The sequence below is a fragment of the Heloderma suspectum genome, chromosome 2, assembly GCF_057233095.1.
Source record: "Heloderma suspectum isolate Gila_16-S chromosome 2, 16-S_ref, whole genome shotgun sequence".
Lineage (NCBI taxonomy): Eukaryota > Metazoa > Chordata > Lepidosauria > Squamata > Helodermatidae > Heloderma > Heloderma suspectum.
Genome location: NC_139459.1, coordinates 93,176,044 through 93,192,827, shown reverse-complemented (window position 1 = coordinate 93,192,827; position 16,784 = coordinate 93,176,044). Strand labels below are relative to the sequence as shown.

General features: G+C 41.7%; 1 protein-coding gene across 17 annotated transcripts in view; it reads right to left on the bottom strand.

The window, feature by feature from the left end:
* The window catches only part of GOLM1 (golgi membrane protein 1), a 56,948-nt gene that overhangs the window by 25,912 nt on the left and 14,252 nt on the right, over positions 1-16,784 (bottom strand). For all 17 annotated transcript variants that reach the window (XM_084834173.1, XM_084834165.1, XM_084834180.1 and 14 more), the window contains 2 exons: positions 3,496-3,635; positions 2,546-2,725 (listed from right to left, as the gene is read on the bottom strand). In XM_084834173.1, the coding sequence (XP_084690299.1) occupies positions 2,546-2,725; positions 3,496-3,624 (309 nt within the window). In that variant the 5' untranslated portion in view covers positions 3,625-3,635. The remainder of the gene's footprint in view (positions 1-2,545; positions 2,726-3,495; positions 3,636-16,784) is intronic.

Sequence of the window (16,784 nt, the reverse complement as noted above, 5' to 3'; positions counted from 1 at the left end):
TGGATTAAGCGAAGAAAGCTGATCTGCTTCATTAATCAAAGTTCTGCCTGGAAGAGAAAACCATAAACACACTAAGATACAACCAAACAAGTAACAGTTGAATATAAAGGTGGCAAAATTGCTATGATCACAAGAAGGTGAAACTTTAGGAGCTACACAATAATGTATCTAATTATAGTTTAGCAGGGTTTGGGGTTGTGTAGCTTGGCTTGTTTTCTTAAGAAAGCTCTTTGGTGCCTTGGGGAAAGCAGAAGATCAACAGATTCAAAACTATTTTAAGTTTATAATAGAGTATAGTCTGATATTTTCTTGGGAATATTATAATAAATACACATTCTTTAACATGGAACTCTATTCTGAAATAAAGTTAAATAGGAAAAAAGTGACAAAAACGAAACACAAATATAATACAAAAAACAGAAAAGGAAACTCAAATTACAGTCCTGAGTATATCATGGGTAAGCTTGTGGGATAGTTAAGAGTAAAACAGCCTTAGGAGAGATCATTTCTGTGTACACTGTAATCATACTTTGGTAGGAAGGAAAGATTTCACTCATCTTGAAACGTATAAACATAAAACATATCTCTATAATTATGATGGTTCTCAAATAACTGTAGCAGCAACAAAATAGGCATCTTATTTTGGACTACTATGATAGAAGGATTTTTAAAAATCCTAATACCAGGTACAATGAACTGCTATTGAAGGAGTCATACAGTGTGCTAAACTCTTCCTCAAATTTGTGTTAGACACTTAGGGAACAATCCTATGGCCGCTAGTCAGCGGCTAGACGGCCACAGGATACGTGCTTTTCCGGGAACCAACCTCAAAGCCCCCTCTCCGAGGTTGGTTCCCGGAGAACCAACCTTTTCCCCTTCCGTGCTGCCTTGCAGGCAGTATAGAACAGCCCTGCGCTCGGAAGAGGAGCATGGAGCAGCCACAACGGGGCATTCCGGGGCGGAGAAGGCAGAAATGCCGGTACAACAAATCCTATGTGAAATCAGCTCTCTAGCCGCAAATGTAGGGCAGGAGAAATGTGGAGGGAACGATCCCCTCTGTGCTTCTCCTGCCCTGCATTAGATAGGTGGCTGCCTCCGAGTTCGGAGGCGGCCGCCTATCCCCATAGGATTGCTCTCTTAATGACTCCAGCAACACAAAAGGCTTTCAAATGTTTGCATACAAAGACAGGGTTGAATAAAAACCCTCACTATAAAGCGATTATTTATATTTACAAGTATTTGGAATTTCTTGTAGAAATGACTTTTTACATAGTTATGTTTATTATACAACTTCACCGGTCACTTTTTTTTTTTTTTAAGATGAAATTCTTATTTGAATGGGGCACCAACAGCATAGAAAACAAGAATCAGTTCCTTCAGCCACTCCACAGAAGTAAGATTTGTATTAATTAGCAAGGAACAGAGCCTACTAACCACCAAAGTGAGTGCAATGCAACAATAACACAATAATTTAATGACAAAATGGAAGATGTTTTTCAATAAATCACTGTTCTCTCATTATCTCCATGGGGCATCATGTTTCAGTGAATTGAAGCTGGAGAGATTCCCTATTTTTACATGAACTCTTTCAACACTATAAACACATTTCCATTTCCTGAACATGAGGAGTTCATTGCAGAAGGAACAACAGTTTCCATCAAGTCTCTTTGGCTGTATACAGATGTACATGCAAACAGGAGCTGGTGCAGAGTTTTCTGCTGCAGGGTGACCTTAGCTCTCCTTCCCATGATCTTTGCTCCTCAAAGGACATGTGTACAGCCTCCAGATCAATTGTGATTATCTGTTCTTCATTCATCTCCCCCCCGCCCCCCGTTTCAGACAGGCTGCTTTGCACATTTATTTAATCAAATATTTGTTTGCTGCTTCCCCATACCCCTGCGACACGGGCTTCTGCACTTGAAAAACTGCTCCAAGAAGGAAGGAAGTGGCTTCCTGATTGATACAAGAGCCAGCCAGTGCTGTGCACAGACCCTTCAGCAAAGCAGAAGAACATATTTTCCTGAGATTGATTTATAGAAGAGGATTGTATGCCTACCAAAAACATGGCATTTGCACTTTCACAGCAGACTCACTGCTAAAATTACATACATCTGGATGCACCCTTTTAGGACCTTTCCAGATGCTGTGGTTTTCCTAGGATGACATCACACCTATGACTGAGCTACCTCAAGGACTACCCAAAGCCCCTGAGAAAATGTTCCCATTGTGGAAGAATTGCTGTTTACCAGCAGTCAAACTGTTAATTCATTTTGTCAGTAAATGGAAGTTCTTAATCCCAACAAGTCTCACATCTTTTGCAATATTGAAGGTGGATTTTGTTAGTATCATGGGCTCCCATGACATTTTCACAGCACACCAATTTTCTCCCTATATTTTCCCCCCAAGAAGCTGCATGTTTATACTACTCAACACTAGATATGTGCTTGTTTTAAGAACATTTTAAGGCTCCTTCTTCTCACAGTTTTGCATGAAGATGAATTGCACAGTGAGGCCCAGAGTAGAGCTAGAACTAAAATGCTCCTACCTTCTCATCCCTGTGCATTTTGTTGGTACTTTCCATCTGGAAATTATGCAGGGACTGGATTTTGTCAATCTGCTCCCTTTGTTTCTTTAGCTCTCCTTGGAATTCATTCTTTTTCAGTTCTACGGCACCTCTTTCCGCTGCTGCCCTGCGGACTCTGCCTTCAAGTTCCATTATACGATTCTAAAAAACAGCAGATACAAAAATTAGGAAAAGGAAATCTGAAGAAAACTTCCTGGAAAATATGTGTAATCAGATTATATGTTCCCATTCTGAGCTTGCAGACAGCAAAACTAGATTTACTTCTCTGTCCACACAAACACACACAGGTGGCTGCCAGTTATATCACAGAATTTGAGAACATAGGTGGAGGGTGAACGGCAAGAAAAAAATATCATCAGGCATATTGTTAATGAATACAGCAGCTGTGAAGAAAGTTGGTGAGTTGGGGGCGGGGGGGGCAGGACTTGTGTGCTGTTAGCAGGAAGTGAAGCAAAAATACTGGGTGAACAAGGAATGCAGGAGCAACTATGTGCTGTTACTACAAAGACAGACAGAAATTGGGGGTTGGGGGAAGTATGTCACATACTTTTAAAATAGCCAGTCCCAACTTTGGCAGTAGGTCTGTTCCTGTGTGCACATACATATATACACACACAGAGACGAACAGAAAATGGCCTTTTTACTAGTATAAATATCAGGCAACAATGGTAACATAAAGCTATAGAACTTCCTGGTTGAGCAGGATGCAGTATTTCGCTACTGCAGTTACAGTCTTGTCCCAAGCACTTTTCTTCTCCGCTGTTTGTTCTCATGGCCAACATCCAAATACCTGTCAGGGATTAAGATTAGAAGCCCTAAAGTGCTTTCTAAACTTGAGGCATTAAATGCAATTCTGAAGAAAAACATCTTTGCTGGTTCAATCAATTTGAAAACCAAAAGAAGAGTGATACCTGCAAATCAGCACTGCGGGAACTTGCAATCCAGTAATTGAACCCTAGAACAATTATAGACGCCACAAGTGCAGTAACTAGAAGAGGTGGAGCCTTCATCCCACGACGGCTATTTCCCAGTCCCACCATTATATAAATCTCTGTTGGTTTAAAAACAACAAAAAAAGCATCTTTACATTTCCCTTCATTGAACTTGTAAGTTTCCAAGTAATACTGGAGCCAAAATGTAGTACAGAAGTACGTGCCTGATCAGAAGTAAACCCTGTTGATTTTAATTCATAAATCTGCTTATAAGTTCCAGCTTTCTAACATTAGAACAGCTGATGGATAAACAAGAATATCATTTTTAAGGCAAAAGAAATATTCTATAAAAGCAGTCCATATTTGCCATTTGTTTTATGCAGTTTCTCCCATTAATGTTAGAGAATAATTATTAAAATAAACCATTAAGTTTATGGTGAATTATGACAGTGGAAAGTAGTTACCTTACAGTGCAGTCCTATGTCTACTCAAAAATAAGCCTCACTGAGTTCACCGTCATTTACTCCCAAGTAAGTGTGTAATAGGACCACAGCCTTAGGGTACTTCCAGATGGCTGGATGGTAGCACTACGAATCAAAAGACATTGTGCAGCTATTCCTAGATGTACCTAGCTTGACATATTTTTTGTTTGTTCATTTTTATCTTTGTATTTTATTTTAATTGTTGTTTTAATGAATTTTGTATATCACCCTGTGATTTGATAATGAAGGGCAGTATATATATATATATATTTTAAATAAATATTCCATCTTTACCTCTTAAGTGGATTTTCAGAGCCCTTTCAGATCGAGGGCTCCTAGCATTAACAATCAACAGGCATTGTGCCTTTTCACAGTTAACAGATTATTTATGGTAAGAAAAAGACAGAAGCACGAGCGGGGAAAACACAGGAGAGCCACAAATTAAAGACTTTGTTGTTTGGACACACACACACCCCTACCTACTTTAGCATTCTGTGAATGTGGCAGATCAATCACACAATAAAAGTCTCATCTGGAAGCACTCTTCATTTTATATCACACAATTCTTTGTATCTCAGTGCATTATCACTTAAATTAACGGTGATCAATACTGGATACTAATTCACTGGTATTATAGAATGACGGTGATGAGGTGGGAGATTTCTGTGCTTTTACCACTTTGGTGAGGAGTGTGCCACGTGAGTGTTAAGTAGTCTTAAGAACAGGTCCATAGAATGTAAACAAATTGTGCCCTTGTCCCTGTCACCTCTTCGTCTACAAAATACATTATGCAATGTTTCTCTCACTGAGGCAAAAAGCAGCTGGGCAAAGATTTCATGTGGAAAATGGCATAATGGCAGGGTTAAACACCCCTCTCCCATGCCATAGTCCCACACTGGATGCATGAAGTTTGACCTTCATATTAAGCTTTTTCTCATTTCTGTCCAAATCTGTATTGATAAATTTACTTATTGCATTTATATACACCTTTCTGCCAAGGCAATGCAAGGTGATTTGCAAAAAAAATAAACAAATGGTATAGTGGGGACCCCTTCATGGATCACTGCCTTGTTGTGGCGAAGGGGCTTGCGTAACTCAGTGAAGCCATAAGCTATGCCGTGCAGGGCCACCCAAGACGGACAGGTCATGGCAGAGAGTTCTGACAAAATGTGGTCCACTGGAGAAGGAAATGGCAACCCACTCCAGTATTCTTGCCAAGAAAACCCCATGGAACGTATCACAAGGCTAAAAGAGATGACGCCAGAAGATGAGCCCCTCAGGTCGGAAGGTGTCCAATATGCTACTGGGGAAGAGCAGAGGGTATTTCCAAGTAGCGCCAGAAAGAGTGAAGCGGCTGGGCCAAAGCCGAAAGGACACTCAGCTGTGGATGTGTCTGGTGGTGAAAAGAAAATCCGATGCTGTAAAGAACAATATTGTTTAGGAACCTGGAATGTCAGATCAATGAATGAAGGTAAGCTGGAGGTGGTCAAACAGGAGATGGCAAGATTGAACATCGACATCTTGGGAATCAGCGAACTAAAATGGACAGGCATGGGCGAATTTAATTCAGGTGACCATCATATCTACTATTGTGGGCAAGAATCCCTTAGAAGAAATGGAGTAGCGCTCATAGTCAACAAAAGGGTGGGAAAAGCAGTACTGGGGTACAATCTTAAAAATGATAGAATGATCTCAGTACGAATCCAAGGCAAACCATTCAACATCACAGTAATTCAAGTCTATGCCCCGACCACTGAGGCCGAAGAAGCTGAGGTTGATCGGTTCTATGAAGACCTACAACACCTTCTAGAACTAACACCAAAAAAAGATGTCCTCTTCATCATAGGGGATTCGAATGCTAAAGTAGGAAGTCAAGAAATCACCGGGATAACAGGCAGGCATGGCCTGGGTGTACAAAATGAAGCAGGACAAAAGCTAATAGAGTTTTGCCAAGAGAACATGCTGATCATAGCAAACACTCTTTTCCAACAGCACAAGAGGCGACTCTACACATGGACATCACCAGATGGTCAATATCGAAATCAGATTGATTATGTCCTTTGCAGCCAAAGATGGAGAAGCTCCATACAGTCAGTAAAAACAAGACCTGGAGCTGACTGTGGCTCAGATCATGAGCTGCTTCTTGCAAAATTTCGGCTTAAATTGAAGAACGTGGGGAAAACCACTAAACCATTCAGGTATGACCTAAATCATATCCCTGATGAATATACAGTGGAGGTGAGGAATAGATTTCAGGGATTAGACCTGATAGACAGAGTGCCTGAGGAACTATGGATGGAGGTCCGTAACATTGTTCAGGAGGCAGCAACGAAATCCGTCCCAAAGAAAAAGAGATGCAAGAAAGCCAAATGGCTGTCTGATGAGGTTTTACAAGTAGCTGAGGAAAGAAGGGAAGCGAAAAGCAAGGGAGAAAGGGGAAGATATACCCAACTGAATGCAGAGTTCCAGAGAATAGCAAGGAGAGACAAGAAGGCCTTCTTAAATGAACAATGCAAAGAAATCGAGGAAAACAACAGAATGGGAAAGACTAGAGATCTCTTCAAGAAAATTGGAGATCTCAAGGGAACGTTTTGTGCAAAGACGGGCATGATAAAGGACAAAGAAGGCAGGGACCTAACAGAAGCAGATGAGATTAAGAAGAGGTGGCAAGAATACACAGAAGAACTATACAGGAAAGATCTGAATGTCCCTGATAGCCATGATAGTGCGGTCACTGAACTTGAGCCGGACATCCTAGAGAGTGAAGTCAAGTGGGCCTTAGGAAGCATTAGTAACAACAAAGCTAGCGGAGATGACAGTATTCCAGCTGAGCTATTTAAAATCCTAAAAGATGATGCTGTTAAAGTGCTGCATTCAATATGCCAACAAATCTGGAACACTCAACAGTGGCCACAAGACTGGAAAAGGTCAGTTTACATTCCAATTCCAAAGAAGGGCAACCCCAAAGAGTGTTCAAACTACCGCACAATTGCGCTCATTTCACATGCCAGCAAGGTGATGCTCAAAATCCTACAAGCTAGGCTTCAGCAGTATGCGAACCGAGAACTACCGGAAGTACAAGCTGGGTTTAGAAGAGGCAGAGGAACTAGAGATCAAATCGCCAACATTCGCTGCATCATGGAGAAAGCAAGAGAATTCCAGAAAAATGTCTATTTCTGCTTCATTGACTACGCTAAAGCCTTTGATTGTGTGGATCACAACAAACTGTGGCAAATTCTTAAAGTGATGGGAGTACCAGACCACCTTACCTGTCTGCTGAGAAACCTGTACGAGGGTCAAGAAGCAACAGTAAGAACCAGACATGGAACAACCGATTGGTTCAAAATTGGGAAAGGAGTACGACAAGGCTGCATATTGTCACCCTGCTTATTTAACTTATATGCAGAGTACATCATGAGAAATGCCGGGTTGGATGAATCAGAGGTCGGAATTAAGATTGCCGGGAGAATTATCAACAACCTCCGATATGCAGACGATACCACCCTAATGGCAGAAAGCGAAGAGGATCTCAAGAGCCTCTTGTTGAGGGTGAAAGAGGAGAGTCCAAAAGCTGGTTTGAAACTCAACATTAAAAAAACTAAGATCATGGCATCTGGCCCTATCACTTCCTGGCATATAGAAGGGGAAGAAATGGAAGCAGTGACAGATTTTACTTTCTTGGGCGCCAAGATCACCGCAGACGGTGACTGTAGCCATGAAATTAAAAGACGCTTGCTCCTTGGGAGGAAAGCTATGGCAAACCTAGACAGCATAGTAAGAAGCAGAGACATCACCTTGCCGACAAAGGTCCGTCTAATCAAAGCTATGGTTTTCCCAGTAGTAATGTATGGCTGTGAGAGCTGGACTATAAGGAAGGCTGAGCACCGAAGAATTGATGCTTTCGAACTGTGGTGCTGGAGAAGACTCTTACGAGTGCCCTGGACTGCAAGGAGGTCAAATCAGTCCATCCTAAAGGAAATCAACCCTGAGTGCTCATTGGAAGGACAGATAATGAAGCTGAAGCTCCAATATTTTGGCCACCTAATGCGAAGAGAAAACTCCCTGGAAAAGACCCTGATGCTGGGAAAGACTGAAGGCAAAAGGAGAAGGGGACGGCAGAGGATGAGATGGCTAGATAGCATCACGGATGCAATGAATATGAACTTGAGCACGCTCCGGGAGAGAGCGCAGGACAGGAAGGCCTGGCGTGCTATGGTCCATGGGGTCACGAAGAGTCGGACACGACTGAACAACAACAACATAGGACTGCAACCATACTCATAATGTTGATTAAGATGCTATCAGCCCTTTCTCTGTGTTATGCTTGTGCTTTCATCTGCCATTAAAAAAATATGTTATGCAAGCTTAAACCCCCACCGATTCCTTTCCGCCTTGCAATTCCGCAAATGGTGGGTCCCGCCAATTCCATTCCACAGTTGGGACCCACTGCTTCCACAACGGAGATTTAGCGCTTCCTACAGGAAGCCCAGGAACTAGCAAAAACGCTAGTTTCTTGAAGGAGGCAGGTTGGTAGAGCTTCCTTATGTGAGCTCCACCAATATGCCTTCCTGCCTCCTTCTAGAAACGAGTGTTTCCGCTCACTTCTGATTGCCCTGGAAGTGCTAAACCGCTGTTGCGCAAGTGGTGGGGGCTGCTTCCATAATGGAATTGGCAGGGGGTGGAAGTACCCTGTTGGATTCTGCCCTGGGCCATGAGAAAAATATCCAAAATATGGTTATCCTTTATCGGGATTAACCAAAATTCCACAAATGATTGTGCAAGCTTTGGAGTTCTGCAGAATTTTCCAGAACAGGCTAGGTGGTAAAATATATCAGGGAGTGGAGGAAGAACAGAAGAATCAAAAAATTAGGCCAGATTTTGTGGCTGTGCAGTCTGTAGATTAGACCCAGTCTCGAAATAGAAATGGCAGCCTGAATGAATTAGTCACTGGTAAATTTTGCAGACATCAGATTACATCTAGCATTCACCCAGAGCAAGAGACAGATCTGAATTACAGGCAGCCTTTATACTTTCAGAATAGGAGTCAGACATTGTTTCTTTGTCCCAGAATGTCCAGATGTTTTAGAGTACAACTCCCATCACCCCCAACCATTGGCCAAGCTACTGGGGCTGGTGTTAGTTGTAGTTGAAAATATCTGGAGGGCATCAGGTTGGAGAAGGATGACGTAGGACTTCTATTATGTTCATTAACTGCTTGGCTTCCCTCCAAAACAAGGCATCTTTAGATATAATATCAAGATGTAATGCAATTGACAGATTATACTAAAGGGGTAGCCACGGACTAATGGCTTAAGTACGTCAGCTAATTGCTTTGTGTTAATACACACGTAAAAGTAACAAAAAATTAGGAATATAGAGGGCTGAGTTAGCACAAGCTTCAATGCAATGAATAAAGCTTGGATTAAATAAGCAGATTCAATGTGAGCTTTACTAGCCAGAGAGATTTTTATCCATTCTGTCTTATATGGATCTTCAGACAAGTGTGCCTTGAACATGTGCACAATGCTGATTTTTTCCCCTCATGGATGCAGACCTGAAAATAGTTGTGCATGCCTCTCTGTGTTTGGAAAACTAGAATAAACCCTGCCTCAACAATTGGGGCTGCTCTTGAAAACAGGTCAAAGTCTACAGGTGAAATCGAAGGTAATTGGCCACCTCCTAGAAAGCAAGCAGATTGCTGAATTCAAAGTACATCTGGGTTAGAAAGCCAGCCTTCCAAGCACAGATCAAGAGGGTGGATTTATTTTATAAAACTAAAATAGTCTGGGGCCCTACATACCTTGAAAATCAATGCTATCTAGCAATGGACAACTGGCTGCCCAAAGTCAGCGTCAGGCTCACAGTGTGGTTTTTGCTTTGCATCATAATCCATTACTGGTGAAACTTTGGCCAGGAGTACAAGAGAAGGTGATGAGGGTGAGCGTATCTTTGCTTACTCCTTCAACTATTTTCAGCAAGGGCAGAAATGCCTCAGTTACTAAGGTCAGAACTACCATGGACAACAACAAAGAGGCCCTACCTTTTACTGGTGATGATGAAATAAAGCATCTGGAGGGCACCACACTACCTAACCCTGACGTAGTTGAGGATAGGCTGGTCCCTGAGCAGCTTAGCTCTAATATCTCAGGTTTAGGATGCTGGTCTTGCCTATACGCAAAGCAGTATCTTGGTAATACTCTATTAAATATGAAAGGGGAGGCAAAAAGAGATATGGTTCCCAATTACTGCCCTCAGCTCTATCAAAGCCAGCACTAAGAGTCTTCCAAGTAAGACATTTTTAATTTGCCAGTCATTTAGTGACCAAAGTTAAGGAGATTTCTTTTAAAGAACACATTGTTTTGCATATGCACTTACACGCACATAGAAACACAAATAGAACCTTTTATATTCTGTCTTTTCATCCTATGAACTTTATTCAGCCAACAACATAGAACAGAAAGCAAATTGTCTCTGTTACTTTGTCTAATTTACAGTTAAAACTAACAATAAAATATACTGTAAGTCTATTCTACTTGTCTGCTGCATGCTGCAAATTTTATTTGAAAGAACTGCTGCCACAAATAAATGCTATTTATCTGATGAATTATCTAACAGCGTATGGCCAATAACATAAAGCTGGTAGACATCCCTTACAGATGACTTGCTTGAGCTCCTACAGTGAAAACTTGAAAGACTTTCCCTAAAGGCACAATTTCCATATATTAGGAAAGGAAGCAGGGCAGGACTGGTAAGGACATGCTAAATCACTATACTTAAAGACTCAAGCCAAGAATGGATATTTAAATATCTATGGGATTTTTTTCTCTCCATCTTATGAGAACTACATAACACATGGGAGAAATCACTGGAATTTCTAGTTTAGCTCAAATAAAAAACAGGTCAATATTTTATGTCCAAACCAAACATTTCCTAAGGAACAGGATGCAGTGTTGCCAGTTCACAACCCAGAGAATGCGTTTTCCCCAATCCAACAGAAGAGGAAGACATGGCTATTCCTACCTATTCCTGCCCCATCCTGACATTTGTCCTTCTTTCCTGCCTTCTGTGCACTCATTCAACTCTCTTCAAAGCTTTTGTCTCTTTCCAGCTTTGACTCTTGCTCAGACCAGCAGGCAAGGAAGGGGGTCACACTACAGAACATGACTGCAGAAAGAAGACATATGCCTTGGCACTGGGAAATTTAAAACTGGAGACATATTCTCTGGATTGCGATCTATCAACCCTACCTGGATGGGATGTTGGAAAACAATTAGATAAACCCATTTCCTGTTCTCATCTGGAACACTCTGTGTAGTATTGATCATATTCAAAAAGGATGCCACAGAATTTGTGTAGATGTAGGTCAGATGTGTTAGGTATGCAATACTGTGCTCACTGATATCCTAAGATTAAGAACATGGAGATCAAAAGAAGTGGGAGGGAACAGGATCATGCGAGCCCATAATGGCCTGGTTCAGATGTGCTTGTGGAAAGGGTGGTTGGGATAACTATGGGGAGGGGGGGGAGTTGGCAAACCACGATATGCGGGCCCGCAGATGATCGCAGAACCACATGGTGCCACGTGATTCTGCTAACTAACCCCCTCCGTAGTTACCGGGCGATCATCCCAGCATGGTTAGCAAACATCCTGTCGTCTTCCACGGCGTGACCAGGCTCCTGGCAGCCACTCCAGCGTCTGAAATAGCAGGACAACCATAGAGAAAGTCCATGGCAGTTAGAACGCTGCTAGCCATGGTGGACACTCCACCTGGTGAGCTCTATCGTTATGGCCTGGAAGTCCTCCAGAGCCCATTTTAACCACTGGGAAGCCTGCCAGACAACATGGTTAAGCCACTTCAGGGGCTCTTAACCCTTTTGCAGGGAGTGCCTTACTAACCATGAGGAACGTGGTTTTCTCCCCACACATAAAACGCAAAGCTACCATGGTTAGCAAAAAACACCTAACAATCATGGTCTAGCGTGACGTCTGAACAGGGCCAATGGGTTGAAGGTTAATAGGGGAATAATTGCAGTGTGTGTGTGGTGGGAGAACTATGGAAAAAAACATGCGAAGGATTGTCCTACTAGTTTAGAATTATCAGTCAAAGCAACACCTACAAAAAGGTTGCTTAGCCCAAAAGAAAAGGGGGGAACGAAAAGAAAAAATGGGGGCAGCAGCAAACAGAACAAAAACACTAATCAAAAAGAGGCAAAGCTTCTAAAATGGTACTGAAAAAAATATGAAATATAATCAAGTGTTAAGATGCCCAATAGGTTCTGGTGACGATTGTTTTCAGAGGCACTGAAAGAACAATATAAATAAACCATAACATAGATTCATATTATATACATTTTCATACATACAAAATAACTTACTGGAACACTAAAAAACCACCTATGCACATGATAATGGTGCAGCTCTACTAGTCCATTTCACAGATTTACAACATAAATCAATTATTTTTAAAATGTTTCAATGTTATTGCTTTTTATGGACTAAAATGGTTTGTAGTGTGTATGCAACACAATCTTAGATTCCCTCATCTTTTTGATTCTTTCTTTTTTTTACATACCATGGGTAAATAGATTATATTTGTTATCAGTTATCGTTTATTTTAGGGATTTATGCATGTAAAGAAATATATAATTATAAAATCAATAGTTTTGTAATGAAAAATGTTGGAAGTTTTAGTTCTGTAGTAAAAAAACACAAATAGATAGATATGATTGATGTTGGTTTGTATTATGATTTGTTGAGGTTTAGGAGTTGTTGCATTAAGGCATAAGACTTTTTTTTAAAGGCAGGCTTAATTATAATTGTGGCGAAGGGGCTTGCGCTATGCCGTGCAGGGCCACCCAAGATGGACAGACAATGGCAGAGAGTTCTGACAAAATGTGGAAGGAAACGGCAACCCACTCCAGGATTCTTGCCAAGAAAACCCCATGGAACGTATCACAAGGCTAAAAGATATGACGCCAGAATATTAGCCCCTCAGGTCGGAAGGTGTCCAATATACTACTGGGGAAGAGCAGAGGGTATTTCCAAGTAGCGCCAGAAAGAGTGAAGTGGCTGGGCGAAAGCCAAAAGGACACTCAGCTGTGGATGTGTCTGGTGGTGAAAAGAAAATCCAATGCTGTAAAGAACAATATTGTTTAGGAACCTGGAATGTAAGATCAATGAATCAAGGTAAGCTGGAGGTGGTCAAACATGAGATGGCTAGATTGAACATCGACATCTTGGGAATCAGCGAACTAAAATGGACAAGCATGGGCGAATTTAATTCCGGTGACCATTATATCTACTACTGTGGGCAAGAATCCCTTAGAAGAAATGGAGTAGTACTCATAGTCAACAAAAGGGTGGGAAAAGCAGTATTGGGGTACAATCTCAAAAACGACAGAATGATCTCAGTATGAATCCAAGGCAAACCATTCAACATCACAGTAATTCAGGTCTATGCCCCAACCACCGAGGCCGAAGAAGCTGAGGTTGATTGGTTCTATGAAGACCTACAACACCTTCTAGAACTAACACCAAAAAAAGATGTCCTCTTCATCATAGGGGATTCGAATGCTAAAGTAGGAAGTCAAGAAATAACCAGGATAACAGGCAAGCATGGCCTTAGTGTACAAAATGAAGCAGGACAAAGGCTAATAGAGTTTTGTCAAGAGAACACGCTGATCATAGCAAACACTCTTTTCCAACAGCACAAGAGGCGACTCTACACATGGACATCACCACATGGTCAATATCGAAATCAGATTATGTCCTTTGCAGCCAAAGATGGGGGAGCTCTATACAGTCAGTAAAAACAAGACCTGGAGCTGACTGTGGCTCAGATCATAAGCTGCTTCTTGCAAAATTTCGGCTTAAGTTGAAGAACGTAAGGAAAACCACTAAACCATTCAGGTATGACCTAAATCATATCCCTGATGAATATACAGTGGAGGTGAGGAATAGATTTCAGGGATTAGACCTGATAGACAGGGTGCCTGAGGAACTATGGACAGAGGTCCGTAACATTGTTCAGGAGGCAGCAACTCAATCCATCCCAAGGAAAAAGAAATGCAAGAAAGCAAAGTGTCTGTTGAGGCTTTACAAGTAGCTGAGGAAAGAAGGGAAGCAAAAAGCAAGGGAGAAAGGGGAAGATACATCCAACTGAATGCAGAGTTCCAGAGAATAGCAAGGAGAGACAAGAAGGCCTTCTTAAATGAACAGTGCAAAGAAATCGAGGAAAACAACAGAATGGGAAAGACTAGAGATCTCTTCAAGAAAATCGGAGATCTCAAGAGAATGCTTTGTGCAAAGACGGGCATGATAAAGGACAAAGAAGGCAGGGACCTAATAGAAGCAGATGAGATTAAGAAGAGGTGGCAAGAATACACAGAAGAACTATACAGGAAAGATCTTAATGTCCCTGATAGCCATGATAGTGCGGTCACTGAACTTGAGCCGGACATCCTAGAGAGTGAAGGATTACTAACAACAAAGCTAGTGGAGATGACAGTATTCCAGCTGAGCTATTTAAAATCCTAAAAGATGATGCTGTTAAAGCGCTGCACTCAATATGCCAACACATTTGGAACACTCAACAGTGGCCACAAGACTGGAAAAGGTCAGTTTACATTCCAGTTCCAAAGAAGGGCAATGCCAAAGAGTGTTCAAAGTACCGTACAATTGCGCTCATTTCACATGCCAGCAAGGTGATGCTCAAAATCCTACAAGCTAGGCTTCAGCAGTATGTGAACCGAGAACTACCAGAAGTACAAGCTGGGTTCCGAAGAGGCAGAGGAACTAGAGATCAAATCGCCAACATTCGCTGGATCATGGAGAAAGCAAGAGAATTCCAGAAAAACGTCTATTTCTGCTTCATTGACTACGCTAAAGCCTTTGATTGTGTGGATCACAACAAACTCTGGCAAACTCTTGAAGAGATGGGAGTACCAGACCACCTTACCTGTCTCCTGAGAAACCTGTACGAGGGTCAAGAAGCAACAGTAAGAACCAGACATGGAACAACCGATTGGTTCAAAATTGGGAAAGGAGTACGACAAGGCTGCATATTGTCACCCTGCTTATTTAACTTATATGCAGAGTACATCAAGAGAAACGCTGGGTTGGATGAATCACAGGTCAGAATTAAGATTGCTGGGAGAATTATCAACAACCTCAGATACACAGACGACACCACCCTAATGGCAGAAAGCGAAGAGGATCTAAGGAGCCTCTTGTTGAGGGTGAAAGTGGAGAGTGCAAAAGCTGGTTTGAAACTCAACATTAAAAAAACGAAGATCATGGCATCTGGCCCCATCACTTCCTGGCATATAGAAGGGGAAGAAATGGAAGCAGTGACAGATGTTATTTTCTTGGGCGCCAAGATCACCGCAGATGGTGACTGTAGCCATGAAATTAAAAGACGCTTGCTCCTTGGGAGGAAAGCTATGGCAAACCTAGACAGCATAGTAAGAAGCAGAGACATCACCTTGCTGACAAAGGTTCTTATAATCAAAGCTATGGTTTTCCCAGTAGTAATGTATGGCTGTGAGAGCTGGACTATAAGTCTGAGCGCCAAGAAATTGATGCTTTCAAAGTGTGGTGCTGGAGAAGACTCTTACGAGTCCCCTGGACTGCAAGGAGGTCAAATCAGTCCATCCTAAAGGAAATCAACCCTGACTGCTCATTGGAAGGACAGATGCTGAAGCTCAAATATTTTGGCCACCTAATGTGAAGAGAAAACTCCCTGGAAAAGACCCTGATGCTGGGAAAGATTGAAGGCAAAAGGTTAAGGGGACGGCAGAGGATGAGATGGCTAGATAGCATCACGGATGCAATGAATATGAACTTGAGCACACTCCGGGAGAGAGCGGAGGACAGGAAGGCCTGGCGTGCTATGGTCCATGGGGTCATGAAGAGTCAGACACGACTGAACAACAACAACATATATAATCTATATTATTTATTTATTTGGTTGTTCTTTCAGTGCCCTTGGAGAAGGTTTCCACTGAAATGCATTGGGCGCTTTACCATTTTATTGAATTTCATTTTTTTGCTAGTACCATTTTGAGGCTTTGCCTCTTTTTTGCTATCTTTCCTAGCCCCAAAGCCTCAATATCCTAGTGCAAAGACATACAAAAAAACAATACTGGGGAGGAGTCAAGGAGAAGCCTGAAGTAGACTTTATTCACTATTTGTTTAACATTCAAATGTCCTTACAAAAGACAAATGGAAATTTAATGAGTAATATTTATAACATGCTTTACGACCACAACTGGATGATACTCTGACAAACAGGAGAACCTGAAGTGATAAGTGTACTAAATAGGGGATTGTTACTACACCTCTTTTAAAAAACATTTCTCTTTTGATAAAATATTTCCAAAGATGCTGCCAGGTAGGGCTGATTATTCTATCAGTGATGTCCTGTTTTGTTTGTTGGTTGTTGTTATAAGCAAACATCAGATAGTACAGTCTAATCATAACAGCTTAGAGAAGTAATAGCCAGGTTCATAAAGCTAAGGACTACTTATCAAACTTTGTACGTAACTGATAATGCTCTGATCACACAAGTGTACACGCACACTGCTGTTCTACACACCCCTTCCTCCAGCACTTTTCAGCTCTGCTTTCCCTTCATCAACTTCCCCAAGACATCCCCAATTGTTACTCCCCAGGATATATTTTCCTCTTCCCACTGTCTCTAGATAGACAACTGTTAACTTTGTTTCCATGACACTGGGGTTAATTTTTAAAGGTGCAAAGGTTATTTTAGATATGCAACACCTATT